We start from the raw sequence: 18,763 nt of genomic DNA on the forward strand, positions 1-18,763 counted from the left end.
TCCTCTGTCCAGCAATGCAAGCATGAACTGCAGATTCTAAATTTTAAATCAATCACAAAATATAATGCTTAAGGTAAATTTTTAGTACCCCCTACCTCTGTAGCTCACACAAATAATTCTGGCATTTAAAAACAAAAAAATCAGTAATTTGCACAATAAATGAAGGTGTTTTGTCACTGATGCTACACATATACCACATAAACAGAGAAGCCCATGTGCAGATGAATTTACAACACCATCTTTTCATCTTCATCTGTGTGTCTCTTAGTCCTTTGTCTTCTGTTGGTCTCTATCTGTCCCTTTCACAGTCACACTTTGGTTTCATCTCTTAGTCTCTGTCTTGAATCATCTCTCCAATTCACAAACCCATTGAGTGGTCATTGACATGCCAGCCCAAGTCAGTTGACTGCTGTGAAATAGGCAGCCATTTTCTCTTTGCTTGGATACCCTTCATTGGCATGCTGAGTAAGGCAGGAACATGTGAGGCTACTTAACCATGTCTGTCTCTTCCCTTTTCTAACATCTTGTTTCCTGCAGGAGTTACCATCACCACGAACGGTAGCTGCGAAGTGTCTCCCACCATCGCCAAAGCCATTTTTGATCATTCGGACGTCGATGCACACTACACACCTGGAATGAAACTCAGAGGGGCGGTAAATCCATGTACTATTTTCAGAGCAGCAAGGATCATGCCTGAGGACTTGCATCAGTGTGTTTGACTGTGCTGCACGAGCTTTCTGTCATACTACATCACCTCGTCTCCTCCTGCCCTAGCACAATCCCACACATAGAGCCCTCCATGGGCTCCTTTCACTGCCTCATCGCTCTACCTCCAAAATAAAGGTGGGCTATCGCGTCTGGAAATAAAGGCCCAAATTTAAGAGACGTGACGCTGCATTATATGCAGAGCCATATTTCTTGCACTCCTTAGTGCCTCCTAATGCCATTATGAGTGCAACGTTAGGGACAATAGTGTCATAATCTTTGATGCTATTGTAGTACATTGCAGGATTGGCACCACAAATGTTGGCACTAGTCCTGCAAAGTACATAGGGGCCCATTAAGAATAATGCTCAGGCATCTCAGAGATTCCACTGCACCATTTTTGCAGTCCCCCTAACAGGGGAACGCCCTCCTTGCATACATTATTCCTGGTGCAGGCATAATGTGGCGCAAGGAGTTACAAAGTGGCGCAATGCATGCATTGCACTACTTTGTGAATCTGGCGTGGGGAATTTCGCCTCGTTGAGCCACATTAGCATCATAAAAAATTACGCTAATGTGGCACAAATATGCGCTAGGTCTTCTTAAATCTGGGCTGAAGTATTGATTGAAAATCAGTTTTGGACTATAGACAGGGAATACAGTAGGTAGAAGGCTGGCAGTGAGGATGTCTCTTGCAGGATATGAGCTGGCTGGGACAGGAAGTGACTTTTCAAGTGTTAGGAAATACATGCCTTTTGTCCGTAACTGACATAGGTATGTATAATGAAATCAATCAGCTGTTGACAACATTTACAAGTGTGGGTTATAGGTCACCACATGACACTTAACAGGACTATCTAGATTGGTGATGAAATAAGAATTGGCAGACAATATGGTGGCCTCTGACAGAATGAGATACAGTTTTAAAGCGCGTAAGATGTAATAGGTATTTGACAGGAAGTACGTTAGGTAGCCGACAGGAAATGGGGTAGCAGCTCCTAATAAGGCAGGTTGTTTGGCACTGAAAGGACTATATAGTTGGCAGGAATTAAGATAGCATATGGCAGGTAGACCCATTATGTTAATATAGAATTAATTTGGTTATTGGCAGTAAATGAGCATGGCTGACTGAAGATGATGCCAGGTAACAACACGGGAGCTGGTTGACAGTAAGTGCCATGTAAGAGGGAAAAGTCAGTTGAGAATCCCTGTGAGACAGATTCTAAACTCCAAGTAACCACAGTAGCAAGAGTGCAGGTGGGAAGCACCCACTCATTAAGTGTGAGTCTCAGACATCAGAAAATAGCCTCATTCTAGACTTGGCTCAAAAATTGGTTCACTTCAATGAAATGCCAAGGCTGATGGCCAATATTATTCTTTTAAAACCTAAACTTTAATTCCAAGAACCTCGGTTCTCATTCCTGAGGACTCTAAACTAAGCACAGTATGTTAGTCCAAGCTGTCTATGGTGTGGTCCTCTACCCAGATTTTCTCTTTTATGCAGGTCAAGCTGCTGAGAGCAAATGGTACCATAATGAAGGCAGAGAAGGTTTACTTGACTATCCAGTATGGGTTGGTGGAGGAAGAGAAGGTGTACTTCACTGATGATGCAGGGAGGGCCGCTTTTGTACTAGATACTTCCGCCTGGAATGGGGACATTGTGTATTTGAAGGTAAGTAATGAGCAAGCCGAAAGGTGGTTCCCACCAACCTTAGCAGAGGTGTGTGTGTGTGTGTTGTGCCAAGCCTATATGTTTATGTGTGTGAGTGTATGTCAGTATATCTTCCTCTATCCATGTGTGAAAGAGGGAGTGTTTTTGCACTTCCAGTGCAGATATATAAGGGATGCTGCAAGGGCTCATGTAGTGAGCATAGAGGCTTTACCTTGTCTTCCAAAGCTGCTTGCGTATCCTTTTCATGACTAAGAGAACGTCACCTGGAAAAGGTGGTCTGCCGAGGAGGAAGTAAAGAAAGGGAGAGGAGAATGAAAGGAAGGAGATTAGGAACCCCAACTGCCTCTACCTATTCAAAAATGGGTTAGCTCTATGGGATGTCACTTACTATTGGCTTTGTTTAGAGTTTGGCCGATACTGGTCATCCACCAAAAATTTTGCAGATGTCCCATCCTCCATACTAAGAATGCATTGGTGTCAATGGCACATTAAATACAGTGGATGGGACAGGCACCAATTTTTGCACATGTCCTACTCTAGCACGTATAGGTAAGGCCCTTATTTTTGTTCTTAGGCTTTGAGCACTTCAAAATACTTCTGATTGCCCAAAACATCCTCTTTTGAAGCTTATCCTGATATATTTTGTTGAAAGTGTTCTTTTCTGGCACTATTAACTTCACCCCTCGTGTCCACCAAGCCTGTTTCTTTTTTCCACATTTAGGTAGGCCGTACATTTGCTCCAGTGGGCTACCTGTGTTCTGCCTGGCCAACCTAGGGACGTGTGAACTGTTGAAATGTCCCTTGTTCTGGATGAGGTGTAGGGCTGTGGCCTTCTCTAGCTGCTGGTAGCTAGGCATTTGTTTTCAAGGAGTCACACTATATTAGATTTTGATTCCTTCTGAGTGTCCATCATGGATCCAAATGAAGGATGTAGTTTACATCCCTTTTTAGGGGTGGCTAAAGAAACTGAACAATGCACACCTGCACCTATAATGTATCTTTGATTTATAGAGTAAAGAGCTGGTCAAATATGTGGTAATTCCACTGTCGAACTGTAATAATCCACAGTTGACTATTGACAAACCATTGGAAATCCAAGTTTTATCTATGAACACAAGACCAGAGCCCCCCTTCCAATGCCTTTGATCCTTTCCCAGTCTCAATGCTTTACCCTGTGTGGAAATTAAACACCAGTGTGTCCCACTTCTTCCAGACCATGAATTTGTACTACCACCTACTAGTAACAGAGATGAGACATATGATTTCCACTAGTGGTCAGAATTGGTGACACAGGACCTATCAACTACTGTTAAATGCTTGATTTCCCCAGGGCAATTGAGTTACTGAACAAGGCTACGGATGGAGTTAGGTGACCCTGAAAACTAACAATGCTGTATCTTTGCTACTTCTGTATGTGGTTGAAAAATCCTAGTTTGATTGTATTGCAGGAACGTTCTTGTCTTTCCATTAGGGCTAGCAGCTTCATTGACTTTAGAAACCAATGTTTTAAGACCCACTGATACAAGTCACATGGCCTAAAGATTCCCAAGCTGAGTTTGCTTCTCTCTTGCAGTTGGTCTTGCTCCTACCGTAAAAGCAGTTTGTAAATCCCAACCCTGTCTGAGACAAGTTTGGCAGGATGGTTCTGTGGGTCTGCGTCCTTAAGCTCTCGAGCTCCGCTGCATTGGTTGGTTGACTGCTGACAAAGTCAGTGCGGACCCCTCATTATAGATAGGCACCCAGGATAATGAGACTATGCTGTCATCATGACAGAAACCAAACACCATGGATGGTAATAGAGGATTCTCAGTTGTGCACTCACTTGATGGTGCCAGGTAATGGGTTTGTCACAAGAAAACACCACTTCTGGGGCCACCCACCTCTATACTTTCATCAACATTATGGGTCTATTGTGAGTTCCACAGTGCTCTGGTCTCCTTCAGATGAATGGGGGTGGGGGGACTTCTCTTTGCCAATATTCAAGTAACTAGCTATGCACACAATCATTGAAACCTTGAATCTCTTGTAGCTGGACATTCTTTGGACTTGTTACAATCTCTAGTTTGGGTGTTAATTTCTCCTCTACTTCCACTTTCTTGGTGTTACAACTTAAACATTTTGTGGACCCCATGCATGTATCCAAAGAGTCAGATGAAAAGCCCCTCAAGCCTGAGTTCTCAGATCAGGAAACATCTAATTTCAGAAATGTAGACCTCAGCCAAGATGCAGGAGGATCTTACTCATATTCTCTCATCATATGCAAGCAAAATATATAAATTGTTCAAAACTATAACACAAATGGCACTTTGCAGAGAGTATTCAGTGTGTGCACCACATAAAGAAGGCAAGAGCTTTGTGTATTTTAATGTTGCTCCCGGATTGGTCATGTCACACGTAAATGTAAACTATCTCTTGGAACTTCGAGCCCAAAACAAGCTGGGCCTTCACGGGGGGGGGCAATGAGGCCTAAAGACCACAGTTGCTAAAAGTGCAACATGAGGAACCAGGTTCGAACCGCACCCTGTACTCTGCATTCTGTGAACTCCCTTCAACTCCCCATGTCCTGAACAAAATGTAATGCAATCTGTGTCTGTTGTGAAGGGCTTTTCTGTTCTCACCCAAGGATCATGCTATGTAAAACTGCCAAAAAGAACGTTTGACTCTGCCCCTCACCCACGCTGTAATTTCATAATTCAAGAATTGAAGACAAAACATTAACCTTTGAAGTGACAAAAAGATAACTAATCACCTAGCAGCTAAGTTACACAGTGTGAAACTGGAAGATCTGCCATCAGTGCTGGCTTCCCTCCTTGACCAAATTGTGTGATCCTAGGCGAGTCCTTTATTTCCCGAGCTATCTTTATTGTTTATATTTACATATGAGAGCACCTTCCAATAGGTGAGTTCAGGATGTGTGCTGTACAAGAACCTCTCTTGTGTTTGACTTAATATAGCCTCTAATGCTGCTCCACCTATTATAAGATTCTAACCCACATATAGGGGACACATGACATCAGACTTGACTCTTAGTTCAATAATAGCATTGCTATTGCAGTGGAAGGAATGTTTCTCAGTTCCTGTTTAAAAACTCACTTTTAATAAATACATGTCAATGCAGTGGTGTAATCCGATATGCTAAGTGGAAACACTTCACATGTTAAAGTATTATACTTTTTTGAATTTTGAAGACACTTTCGCACATTTGTGCCTCATGTTTGCTGCATCATTTACGTGGCAACTATTTTCAGAGCTCGGCTTTTGCACTGGCTCTTCGAGGCAGAGCAAATCCTTGGCTTGGCTTTCCCTGTTAATTTGTCGGCTCACCTGCCTCTAAACCGGACTGAGGCCCGATTGATCTCCTGGCTACTGTTTAGACATTGCATAACTATCATTATTGGTTGGATGGGCATATCTGGATATTTTTAGCGCATGATAAGCACATGTTTATTGCTCCATTGCTCATGTCCATAGCTTAATAAGTCAAAATGGGTAAGTGAGTGCAACACTTCTGTTCACTGACCAAACCTCCTAAAGTTAATCAGAGAATTTGCCTGCAACAAGCCCTGGTGCTGTGAGGTCAGAGCCTGAACCTCTGCATAAATCAGAAATGTGCGTTGGTAGAGGAACTGTTGACCATTCAACAAATAATTTACTGAGATCCTCAAGCAGTGGATTCTCAACTAAGGAAGATGTTCTCAAAATGTCCTCAAGTGTGTAGCAGTGGCTATACCAGGGCTGGCTCTAGGGAGGTACGACCGGTGCTGCTTTACCTGGTGCTAACATCGGAGGAGGGCGGCAGTAAAAAAGCTCCTGCTGCACAGTTCCTTTTGTGTCCAGCAGTTTTCAGTCAACAATAAAAATGTCAAAATAACTCCAGTGATTTATGTTCTGGCTGGAGAGAGATCCAACTTTTGGCGAGCGGCAGTTCCCACTCATGATAAAGTAGTACAAGGGGTTAATATGAGAATGTGTACCTCGCAAATCACCAAACTGTAGTTTTTTTATGTGGATAGCTCAGTGGGATACTGCTTTAGTCACAGAGATCCTTTTCTCACTTACAGTTCATTAGTTAGAACCCTAATATAGCACAGTGACTATGAACTGTCATCAAAGAGCTTCATTCACACTGCAGGGTATAGGTTGGAACATTATGTTTTCCCAGTCTTTCATTGACCTAATGTTGCTAAAAGGGTTAATTTGGGTACAAATACATCCTTATTAGTAAAGCTAGCTACTGTGGTATGTCTCAAATCCTGAGTTTCTGCTTCTCGAGGCCAATCAGTCTTAAAATATACTGCCCACTAGGGCCAGTGATATGTGACTTCTACACCTTGTGATCCTAAGTTTTTTATGGAAGATTTCCTCTAGACTGATTTACACACATATTATTCATTGGCTCGGTATAATGCAAGTGTGATATAAAGCGCTCTGACACCCTATAATGATATGAGTAGTGCTATAAAACAAATTAAATCCATTTGACGGAGGGCCTATGGAGACAAGAGGGGCCCTGGTGGAGCATGGCAGTGAGAGAATTCGCATAGAAGGAGGTTTTTAGGGGTTGCACTGGGAGTCACCAGCTCCAGAGCCAGCTCTGAGCTATACACTCTTTTATTAGTCGTGAATATGAACTAAGGGTAAAGAAGAACTCAAAAGATTTCTCTTCCTAGGCAGAACGATGTACGTTTGCACCTGTGTGTTTGTTCTCCCTCTAATGGTGGGAAGTGGATATTGCAGCCGCAAAATTTAATTTTCTTCTGGCATGAGTTAAGATTAGGGGTGCATGTAACTCACATAATTTTGTGTAGCGCAATGCATCATGCACTGAAAAAATTATCCAAGCAGTACATTCAGGTAAACATTGAACTTGAGAATGTAATTTTGAGTTGATTTCCAATTGCTAGTATACAAAACACTGCCAATTGTGTTCTTATTTGTAGTTTTGTTCTAAAAAATTACCTGAACTGTCATTTCAGGTAAAATATGTACCTGAAATGTTTGTTGACTGCCCAATTTCAGGAGACTGCCACTCGCGTTCAAAACATTTCTGTGTTCAGATTTGTAGTTTCACACTCAAAAATTACTGGAACCGTCTGTTTGGGTAAAAAAATCTACCTGAAATGAATGCTCTCATATTAAAAAATTGCCGAAAGGCTGTCTCTTGAGTTAAAAATTCTCACCCGAATGTATGCAATGTTACATAATAACGCAATTGTGGTACAGTTGCACAATGGTTTTAGGCGAAATTACCAATATTACGCCAATTATTCTGTCATAATTAAATTTCGTCAAGGCCTACTTAAGATACCTCACCACCTCCTCCATGGTATTGAGGCGTCGGACAGCAGCTAGCGAAGGATAGCACTATGGGACCTAGTATGTATTTGGTAGACAGAAAAGCCCGTCCGCCAAACTCCCAACAGGGTGGTGGCCGCGACTTCCCTGCCAGTGTTATTAAGAGTTTCCTGCTAGGTTTGCGGGCGGATACCTGAGTTTCCACCCGCTGTCCTAGCGGGAAACAGGCTACAGCATTGTCTATGTCTTGTAATCGAGCCGGCACAATGCTGAGGCCAGCGGGGTGCACCAGAACCTTCGCAATGTTCACTGTCTGCAAAGCTGACAGTGAACATTGTGATGGTACTGGCCAGCGGGGCCCCTGCACTGCCCATGCCAAGTGAACCCGTTCTCAGCCAGCCTTTTCATGGTGGTGCTACCGCCATGAGACCGATGGTTGAGAAGGAGATCATAATCCCCAGGGCAGCGCTGCTTGCAGGATTAGGACTGCCACCAACTTCCAGACCACCGGGATCTGAGATCCTGGCAGAGCTGGCGATTCTCTGGTGGCCCGACCGCCAGGGTTGTAATGTGGCGGTCGGACTGCTGCATTGGCGGCGATCCAAGCAGCCACTGTGAGTGTGGCGGTCTAGAGACTGCCACACTCGTAATTGGGCCCTTTGTCTCCATTTGCTGACTAAATGATTGTACTATGGCCTCCTTTGGTCACATCGAGATACTGCAGCTAATTCAGCTATCAGCCTTCTTTCTCTTGTCCCGTCTACATGATAACGGCTTACCTAAATCAGAGGGTGTCTGTGCGAGTGTTCAGTACGCAGAGCACTGCTTACAGGTTCATTTTTTAATACACCCATATATTAATGAAAATGTTCCCTCTTTTTTCCCAGGCACAATTCAGGAGAGTGAATCCATTCCATCACTATGGGCAGCGGAACCCTGTCTACTCAGATGCAATCAAGGCCGTCTATAAGTTATACTCACTGGGGAAAAGCTTTCTTAACATTCAGCCCCCTCAGGAGCCACTGTTGTGTGAGCAAGAGTATCTCATGGAGGTGGACTACAGCATCGACGCTGGCGACATTCTTGGAGACGTCGGTGGCCTTAGTCTCTACCACTACGTAAGGGATGCCTCTTTGTGCCTTTTCTTAGGAGTAAGATCGATTCATGTACCCCAATATTACAGGGTGCCCGTTTATATAAAGCAGCAGAGGCTAAACTAGTAAAAGCCAAACAGGCTCAAGGGTGATATAGATACAACTCCGAGGCATAGCTACCATTAGTGCAGCAGGTGCAGTGGCATTGGGGCCCATTGAAACTAATAATTGCAGTATTTACCTACCCCAACAGCAGTTGAAGGGGTATTTTCCTTGTATGCATCAGGGGCCAATACTTCCTTGCTAGGGTACTGATACAACTCCTTCCATCCTGCACAGTAACACTTATCATATATAAACACAGAGTAAGAGGGGGACTTTTCAGATTTGCAGCAACACAAGTCATAAAGTCAAATGGAATAAAGAGGATTGCCTGCAGATCTTATTATAGCACCCCTCACAGAGGATGATGAGGGAGAGAGGCTCTTTGCAACCTTATACTAAAACAAGTCATGCAGGCAGATGGGGCTGTCTATGGAGCTTGAAGTAGCACAAGTTAAACCACACAAACAGTGAGTGGGGCTGTCTTAAGACATTGCAGTCACAGATGTGACATAGACACAAGGGGAACCGTAGCAGCAGATGTCATACAGAGTCAATTAGTGACAATTGGCTCTGTGCATAGGTTGAAATTACACACCTCCTACTGGAGCAAAGGATGAAAGAGCTGTCTTTGCAGAGTCTGCAGTAGCTCAAGTCACAATGGTACAAGGCGTGAGAGGAGCTCTCTACAGACCTCACAGCACAAGTCACAACAGACATTGAGTAAGAGGGTAGTTCCAAGAGAGCCTTGAGTAACACAAGACGTACAGACACAAGATGCAAAAAGGGCTGTGCAGAGCTGGCTGTCTGTTGTCCTTGTGCTAGCACTGCATGACATGGGGAGGGGCTCTCTGCAAAGCTTGAAGTCATGCGCAGTGAGTGAGAGGCAAGTTACCTCAGACACAAGGAGTGAGGGGTAGATTACTGTAGTGTTTGTAGCATCACAAGTCATACAGGCAAGAGAAGTGAGATTACCGCAGAGGTTGTAGTAACACAAGTCATACAGACACAAGGAGTGAGATTACTGCAGAGGTTGTAGCATCACAAATCATATAGGCACAGGGAGTGAGATTACTGCAGAGGTTGTAGCATCACAAGTCATATAGGCACAAGGAGTGAGGGGTAGATTACTTCAGAGCTTGTACCATCATAAGTCGTTCAGGCAGAAGGAGTGAGGAGTAGATTACTGCAGAGATTGTAGTAACACAAGTTATACAGGTAGAAGAAGTGAGATTACTGCAGAGTTTGTAGCATGACAAGTCATACAGGCAGATTTCTGCAGAGCTTGTAGTAACACAGGGTATACAGGCACAAGAATTGAGATTGCTGGCAAGCTTGTAGCATCACAAGTCATACAGGCAGAAGGAGTGAGGGGTAGATTGCTGCAGAGCTTGTAGTAACACAAGTCATACAGGCAAGAGAATTGAGATTACAGCAGAGGTTGTAGCATCACAAGTCATACAGGCAGAAGGAGTGAGGTATAGATTGCTGCAGAGCTTGTAGTAACAAGTTATACAGGCACAAGAAGTGAGATTACTCCAGTGCTTGTAGCATCACAAGTCACACAGGCAGACGTGAGTGGTAGATTACTGCAGAGCTTGTAGCATAACAAATCATAAAGGCGGACGTGAGCGGCAGATTACTGCAGATCTTGTAGTAAAAAGTCTTGCAGGCACAAGGAGCGAGGGGTAGATTACTTCAGAGCTTGTAGCATCATAAATCGTTCAGGCAGAAGGAGTGAGGAGTAGATTACTGCAGAGATTGTAGTAACACAAGTAATACAGGTACAAGAAGTAAGATTACATCAGTGCTTGTAGCATCACCAGTAATACAGATACAAGAAGTGAGATTGCTGCCGAGCTTGTAGCATCACAAGTCATACAGGCAGAAGGAGTGAGGGGTAGATTACTGCAGAGCTTGTAGTAGCAAGGTATACTGGTAGAAGAAGTGAGATTACTTCAGTGCTTGTAGCATCACAAGTCCCTCAGGCAGACGTGAGTGGTAGATTGCTGCAGAGTTTGCGGTAACACAAGTCTTTCAGCGCAAGGGGTATGAGGGGGCGGTGCATCTCAGCGCAAGGGGCATGAGGGGGCGGTGCATCGCAGCGCAAGGGGCATGAGGGGGCGGTGCAGAACGTGCTGCAGCACAAATTAAAATTTGGTGGATAAATGTGTGGAAAGTGGTAAGGCAAAGCCGAACCATTTTTGATAGTTTTCCCTGGGCATAACCTAAGCACACGCGTATGTTCTTCTCTACAGGTCATGGCGAAAGGAAGCATCGTACTGCATGGACAGACAGTCCTAAACATCAGTGCGGACTCAGGTGAGGATCTTGCCCTGTACACATACACGTAACGTAACTGGTGCTCACGTAAAGCGTTCCAGTCCCTTCGGGTGGAGTTTGCACTATATAAAACTACAAACAAAATCAAAAAAGCTGCTTGTATGATATATATACATATGTCAGTGGCAGGGGGACCATAAAAGAGCAACCCTTTTATGATGGTCCTGTTGGGAACATCCAGACAAGGGGGGGGTGCCCCTACAGTGTGTCACAGAGTTTGCGATGGGTGGTGAAACACGAACCAGCTCTGTAGAGTTCACAATTCATCATTGCGTTGTGTCCTGTTTGACTGCACAGTTGATCCCAGTTGGTCTCAGCAGTGAGACCAAGGATTGAATGGTCTCTTGAGTCTGGGCTGTCTGGTGTAGGGTCTCTGTATATTGGTGAACAGATCACTACCATTGGGTGGGGTGGTCAGGTTGCAGCTCTTGCAATTGACTCAGGTAAAGTTCCACTGCAGTATTGTAGCATGGTGTGCCACTGTAAGAATTTGTGGAATATCATTTTTGTTGCATATTAGAAACAGAGGCATGTCGATCTTTTATAGCATCGAGTTACAAAGAAAACTCTGCAAACATTTAGGTGCACATAAGTATAAATGTGCATTTTATCCATGCAGTTAATTCACAAAAAGGTTGTGCTCAAGCTCAGCATGCGCTGCCCAGTCTTGGAATTTATACTTCTAGAGTCCTGGACCTGCGGTAGTCCAGCTTCAAGGGCATTCCTCATTGCCAGAAAGGGGCCCCTCTCCTTCCCAAACAACAGTCCTGGACAAGCAGGGGAATCTGCAGTCCATGTAGGGGCTAGAAATGCCCAGTTTGCAAATAAGTGCTCACACTACATCACTCAGGATGTGCATCTTCCACCAGAAAAGTTAAATAATGATGAAAAAGTGCATTACCTGGGGTTTAGCTCTTACTTTTTATTTGAAAGTAATAAAAAAACAACTATTTCAAATATTATTTTAAGAAATCAAGAATGACACCAGAGAAATGAGTAAAAGCAGAAGTAGATAACTTAAAAAATGTATAATGACGCTACTCTACTTTTTTTTTATATTTTGTAAAATGTGTGTAACTCTTTAACAAAGTATGGATACCTTCTCTTTCGGTCAAAGAAAACGGTTAGATATGGCAAGTATGTTACATATGAGTATTTCCTTGTTCTTCTGTGAAATAGAACAATACTGAGTGTCAAAGATCTCCAAAAGTTATTTTTTTTCTATAAGTTTTTCAAAAATGTTTCATGGTTTCCCATCCCCTTGCCTACTAGGGCCCACCAACATTCCTCAAAAGAAGCACAATGTCTTAAATAATACAGCTACGGTTTGATTATGAATACAGGTAAAATTGATGACATTCGTAAGCTATGACTGTGTCCAGTCATAGATGGCACCTGCTTGGAACATTAACTAATATTACCTATCCAAACAGACGCAATGTATGAGCATTATAAGGACAAGGCTTATTTGTGGAAAACACAGTTTCCCTTGTTTTCTGAGCCCCACATTTGATTATTTTTTTCCTTGTTTCCAAAATATGCTTGTTTAGGATTAGGGACCACGGGCCAGAAAAATCCAATTTGCGAGTTGCAAATTGCGAGTCATTCCGACTCGCAATTTGCAACTCGCAAATTGGTATGCAGAACGGTGTCTCAGACACCGTCTGCAACTCGCTATGGGGTCGCAATGACCCACCTCATTAATATTAATGAGGTGGGTTGCTAATTGCGGCCCCATAGCGAGCCTAGGCACTCGCAAACATGGAGGCCTGCTGTCGTCAGCAGACCTCCATGTTCGTGACTGCTTTCAATAAAGCAGTTTTTTTTTTTTTAAGTGTAGCCCGTTTTCCTTAAAGGAAAACGAGCTGCACTTAAAAAAAAAAACGAAACCTTTAGTTTCGTTTTTTTTTCAGGGCAGGCAGTGGTCCCTTGGACCACTACCTGCCCTGAAAAAAATGTTTTGGGTCCATTCACAAACTGGAAGGGGTCCCGTGGGGACCCCTTCCAATTTGCGAGTGGGTTACCATCCACTTGAAGTGGATGGTAACTGCGATACCCTTGCGGTCGCAAATGGTATTGCATTCCACTCCGAATCGCAAATAGGAAGGGAACACCCCTTCCTATTTGCGATTCTGAAATGCATATTGCGAGTCGGTACCGACTCGCAATATGCATTTCTGCATAGGGAAACGCGTTTAGCGACTCGCAAACGGCAAAAATTGCTAGAAAAGTCGCTAAACATTTCCTGCATCTGGCCCCATATGTACAAAGATCTGGTTTTGCGACTTGCAAATTGCGAGTCTTAGCGACTCGCAATTTGCGACTGACAGAACCGGATGTACAACAGTGTACTTTACACTGTTTGGGTTTCCCAATGGGGTCACAAATGACCTACCTCATGAATATTCATGATGTAGGCATCAATTTGGGACCACAGTGGGAATGGCCGCCCTCACAGGGATGGTGGCCTGCTGGAGACAGCAGACCACCATGTCTGTGACTGCTTTTAAATAAAGCAGTATTTTTTTTTAATGCATCTCGTTTTCCTTGAAGGAAAACGAGATGCATTTTCAAAAACAAAAATGAAAAGTTTACTGTTCATTTTTTCAGAACTGGCAGTGGTCCGTGGGACCACTGCCTGCTCTGAAAAAATATTTTCACTGCCATTCACAAAGGGGAAGGGGTTTGCGATCGCTTAGCACCAGTTTGAAACTGATGCCAACTGCAATTGTTTTGTGACCGCATTCGCGGTCACAAAACAATCATACATACCTTTTGGATTCGGTATTAGGAAGAGACGCCCTTGACACGCTCCTTCCTAAAACTGAATTGCAAAACCCAAACTGTGATTCGGTAACAAGTTACCGAATCGCGGTTTGGGCTTTGTACATCCCAAAAAGCATTTTTCAACTCGCAAACGGCCCGATTCTGCGAATCGACCTCTTTGCGACTTGAAAAATGCTTCGAACATCTTGCCTTCGGCTACTTGATAAATTTCTTTATGTAACTTTAAAATACCCTTTTCTCCTATTTAAAAATGATGTTCCTAACTTTCTTCCTGCATTCTGCTTCCTCCCTAACAAATAGTGAAAAGGGGAACAGATGGCCCTTTTGTTCCCTTTCCTCTGCATCCTGACCTGGCCCTTTGAGGTGAAACGTGTGTGTTGAAACTTGTGGGAAGAGTCTTACAAACACTTGTGATCGCGGGCTTAGTTGTACCAGACCTAAAGGCCACCACACTTAGAACAGGACTTTCCTGGCTACTCCCCTGATGTACCCCAGGGAATGCCCATGTGTTTGATTTGTGATAATAAAACATTAGGAGTGTTCTAATCGCGCACACCAGTTAGACAGGCACTTGTGTTTCAGCGAAATATGCCCCGTCTAACAGTTTAACTTCAATTTACAAAACAACTAGTTATTCCTTGTACTCTATATAAGATTGTCTTCATCCAAGAAAAACATTTGTGTGTCACACCTTTAGAGTTTACACCTTTGTCCCTTACAGGAAAAAGCCTTTCCTTTGTTTGAACTCTACATACACACATTTTATCATTAAAAATTACACTAAGGCTAACTTTTTCAAAACTAAAAAAATGTATTTAAAATGTATTTATGCAATTGTTTTAATTATTTTACCGGAGAAAAACAAGTGAATTATATCGAAAATCCCTATATAATATACGTGAAGGGTTCATATATTTACAGATAACTAGCAGGTCAGCTCTCACATATGGGCCTTTGATGTGTAACGCATGTGCTGAAACTTGTGAGAAGAACACTGCAAACATTTGTGAATATTAACTAAGTTACACCAGTGCTGGGGTTCATCACATTTAACAAGATGTTCCTGACTGCTACTCTGATGTATTGCTGGGGATAACTGCTTCTTTGATTCGTGATAAAAATCAGGAGGGGCATATTTAAGAGCCCCAAGTGCCTCCTCAGCACCGCCATAGCATCATTTATTTATGCTAAGGCGGCGCTAAAGAGCTTTTCTGCAGGGCCATATTTTAAAAAGTGGCGCAATGCATGCAGTACGCCACTTTGTAACCCCTTGCTCCACATTATGTCTGCGCCAGTCGTGTATGGCGGGGGGCGTTTTGGCGCTAGGAGGCCCGCAAAAATCTCACAGTGAAATTCAAAAGATTTCACTGCAACATTTTTGGTGTCATTTTTAACGCCTGCTCAGAGCAGGCGTTAAAATGACGTTCCCATAGTAACCTATGGCCTTCCTTGCACTTTGCTGCAATAGCGTCAACATTTTTGATGATTGTGTAGCAAAGTGCCACAATACCATCACAAATGTTGACGCTATTGTTCTAACAACTGCCATGGTGCGCCATATTATAAATATGCTGCAACCATTGTGTTGTTAGGTGCTGGTAGGGAGGGGCACAAGAAAAGTGGCGCATCATAGTTTATGCACCACTTCTTCTTAAATATGGGACAGGAGTGTTTAAAAGTTGTTCACATATGAGTAGGTTACACACTCATATTGCACAAAGTTGTGCACCAACGCTGTAACTTAAACTTACATAACCATAAGTTGTTACTTGTACTCTACATACAATTGTCTTCAGCCAGGAGAAACCTTTGTGTAGTAGACCATTAGAGGTTTTGACCTAGATTCTTTCCTGGAAAATGAAACAATCACACCTTTTTCTAAAAAGTCTGAAAAGTATGAAAACGTTTTTATTATTGTAAATGAGACTAGGACTGATTTTATTCAAACTGAAAACTTGTACTTGTCCACTAGTTTTCATTATTTTACTTAGGAAATAAACACACTGGCCCTCATTACAACCCTAGCGGTCCTTGACCGCCAGGGCTGTTTTGTCGGAAGCACTGCCAACAGGCTGGGGGTGCTTCACTGGGAATTACGACCGCAGCGAAAGCGGGACTGACAGAGTCCCAACACTTTTGTCCCGGCGGTTTAAATCCCGCTGCCCAGGGGATTACGAGTCCCCCTCCCGCAAGCCTTTTCATGGTGGTTTAAACCGCCATGAAAAGGCTGGTGGAAAGGGGAGTCACGGGGCCCCTGGGGGCCCCTGCACTGCCACGGCCCCGTGCAGCTTTTCAGTGTCTGCATAGCAGACATTGAAAAGCACGACGGGTGCAACTGCACCCGTCGCACAGCTGCAACACCGCCGGCTCCATTTGGAGCCGGTTCCCGTGTTGCAGCTGAGATCCCTGCTGGGCCGGCGGGGATCTCATAATAGACCCGCGGGAGTGTGGCTGCATAGGCGGCCGCCCGGTGGTTTCAACTTGGTGGGCGGCGGTTGCCGCCCACCAAGGTTGAAATGAGTGCCATTGTTTGCTAATGAAATATTTGGCAAGTAGTAGACAAACTCTGCATAAGTTACTTGAGGGTTCCGTATATTTTGCAAATACATAATAGTGGTGCTTTGTAGGGATCCACTCTGATACCGAAAGTGAGGAGTAGTTCACTGCAGTGACAATGGTTTCCATACTCTCACATAACGTTTTGTGTCAGACATGTATGGTGCTTGTGCCATTCATTGCAAAGTGCATTTTATACTTCCTTTATGGGGAAGTGAGTCAGGCTAGACATTTGGGGCCTCATTTACTACAAACTGGCTCATCTCTCACACTGTGCCAGTTTGCTTGTGCCGCCCTTCGCCCCCTAACAACATCATGGTTGAGATGTATTTACAATACAGCGCACCATGGCACTCCTTAGCACAGATCTGACGCACTTGTGGCACTATTCTGGATTAGCGTCTACAATTTTGACGCTAGTCGAACAAAGCACGGGGCCATAGAACAAAGCACAGCATCACTTTAACACTTGCCCTGAGCAGGGGTTAAAAAATGACGATAGAATGATGCCGTAAAATCTGGTAGATTTCACTGCCCCACTGGTGCCATTGTGCCAGTTTGTAAACACGCCACAGGGTGAGGGACTGCACTTTGCCACTGTAGATCAGAAAAAATTATGCTATGACAGTGCAAGGGGCTAGCCCTATCATTTATCTTCCACCTGCACTGGAGAGCACTGCTTACTGTTTCACATCTAAAATTGGCTGGAGAGTGGCCCAGCTGGGGAGAAAACACTGACAAAATCATCTGAAAAATGGATACCAACGAAACAAGCATTGGCAAAGCCAATAGGTTTTGCCTATGCATACTATTGGCATTGTCAATGCAAACTATTGCTTTTGTCAATGTTTTTAGCCGTGTTGCTGAGCTGCATGTATGGCTGTATAATAGTATTCTTCTAGATCGAGTGCGCAAGCGCTTTGACCTGTTTTAAGTCTTGTGGGCTTTTAACCACGCCCACTGCACACCCATCACTTTCACTCGTTCGTGGGCTTGCCTTTCAGAATTCCTTTGTTGTCATTGGTAAATGGTTTTATGTTTGTCCCTTCTTGGGGTAGTTTTGTTACCGTCTTGGACACCTACCCTGTTACATGGATAATTGCACATTTGTCGATACGCTTGACTGTGAGCAAACTTCTTTTTCCTTTTGTGTCTCTTCTTTGCGCTCATGGCTTCCGTGGCACTTTGAATCGGCTCGCTTATGTCAACTGTTTTACTTTTCATTACCAATGTATGTGGCAAAAATCGTCCAGTTAGGAATTTACAACGCCAATAGCTCGAGCAAACGCGAGACACATTGCATTGCAAATGCTTGTCTTTAATTGCTGGTGGTATGGTGGGCAGAGAGGCATATGGTGGGTTTTTAAAAAACAGCTGAAACCTTTTCTTGTGCAGAATACCAACAGAAAGAGTGTTTATGTGATGGTTTTTTCCTAAGAACATCACTCTTCCCTTTTTTGCTTACATAAATACCACTTTAGCAATAATCAGTTGCCTTTTTGTGGGAAAGGGAAGGCGTGGAAGGGCTTTTATCAAACATGTGAGGATTAGTGAGTCTGCTGTTAGAAAGATTAGGAATTGTGAGCAGCCATGGGTCGCTACTTTTCAGCCAGGCCTTTCTAGTCAAGAGGAGGAAGGCTTCTGCCACTAGTCCCCAGAGGAAGATTCAACACCTTACTTGGATTCAGGCTCTACAGTAATTAAATAAAGATTTTATTAAAGTTCACAGGTGAAGACAGTTGATAAGCCAGCTGAAAGGCCCTTTAATGATGTGCAGCTCTTCCCCCACCCCTAGCACTCGATCTCATCTGCTGTAGCAACAAGGCTGCTAAGGGAGGTGCTTAGGTAAAGCGCTCCAATATCTTTGAGGTGAATTTGCGGTATACAAATAAACAAAGGCTCCCAAAAATCAAAATCAAAGCCAAAACACAATAGAGGCTTGGGGATGCTGGGGGCAGCAACAACAGATGAGGGGCAACACAAGGGAGGTGTGGGGAAGGAAGGAATGAGGGAGAGAGAGGCATGAGACTGACTGCAGTGCAGACGTGCACTCTTGGAGGTGCCTTGGTAAAGTGCTTCAATACCTCTGAGTCGCATTAGCGCTATATAAATAATTAGACCCCGCCTAAATGAAGAAAACAAGGCCCACACACTAGAGAGGCCCCTGGGGGCTGGAAGCAGCAACAACAGATGGGGGGCAACATGAGGA

General features: G+C 43.8%; 1 protein-coding gene across 1 annotated transcript in view; it reads left to right on the forward strand.

The window, feature by feature from the left end:
* The window catches only part of LOC138303656 (alpha-2-macroglobulin-like protein 1), a 182,941-nt gene that overhangs the window by 73,395 nt on the left and 90,783 nt on the right, over positions 1–18,763 (forward strand). The window contains exons 10-13 of the mRNA XM_069242960.1: positions 538–653; positions 2,210–2,377; positions 8,560–8,790; positions 11,127–11,190. Coding sequence (XP_069099061.1) covers positions 538–653; positions 2,210–2,377; positions 8,560–8,790; positions 11,127–11,190 — 579 coding nt within the window. The remainder of the gene's footprint in view (positions 1–537; positions 654–2,209; positions 2,378–8,559; positions 8,791–11,126; positions 11,191–18,763) is intronic.

The sequence above is a fragment of the Pleurodeles waltl genome, chromosome 7 (assembly GCF_031143425.1).
Source record: "Pleurodeles waltl isolate 20211129_DDA chromosome 7, aPleWal1.hap1.20221129, whole genome shotgun sequence".
NCBI classification, from domain to species: domain Eukaryota; kingdom Metazoa; phylum Chordata; class Amphibia; order Caudata; family Salamandridae; genus Pleurodeles; species Pleurodeles waltl.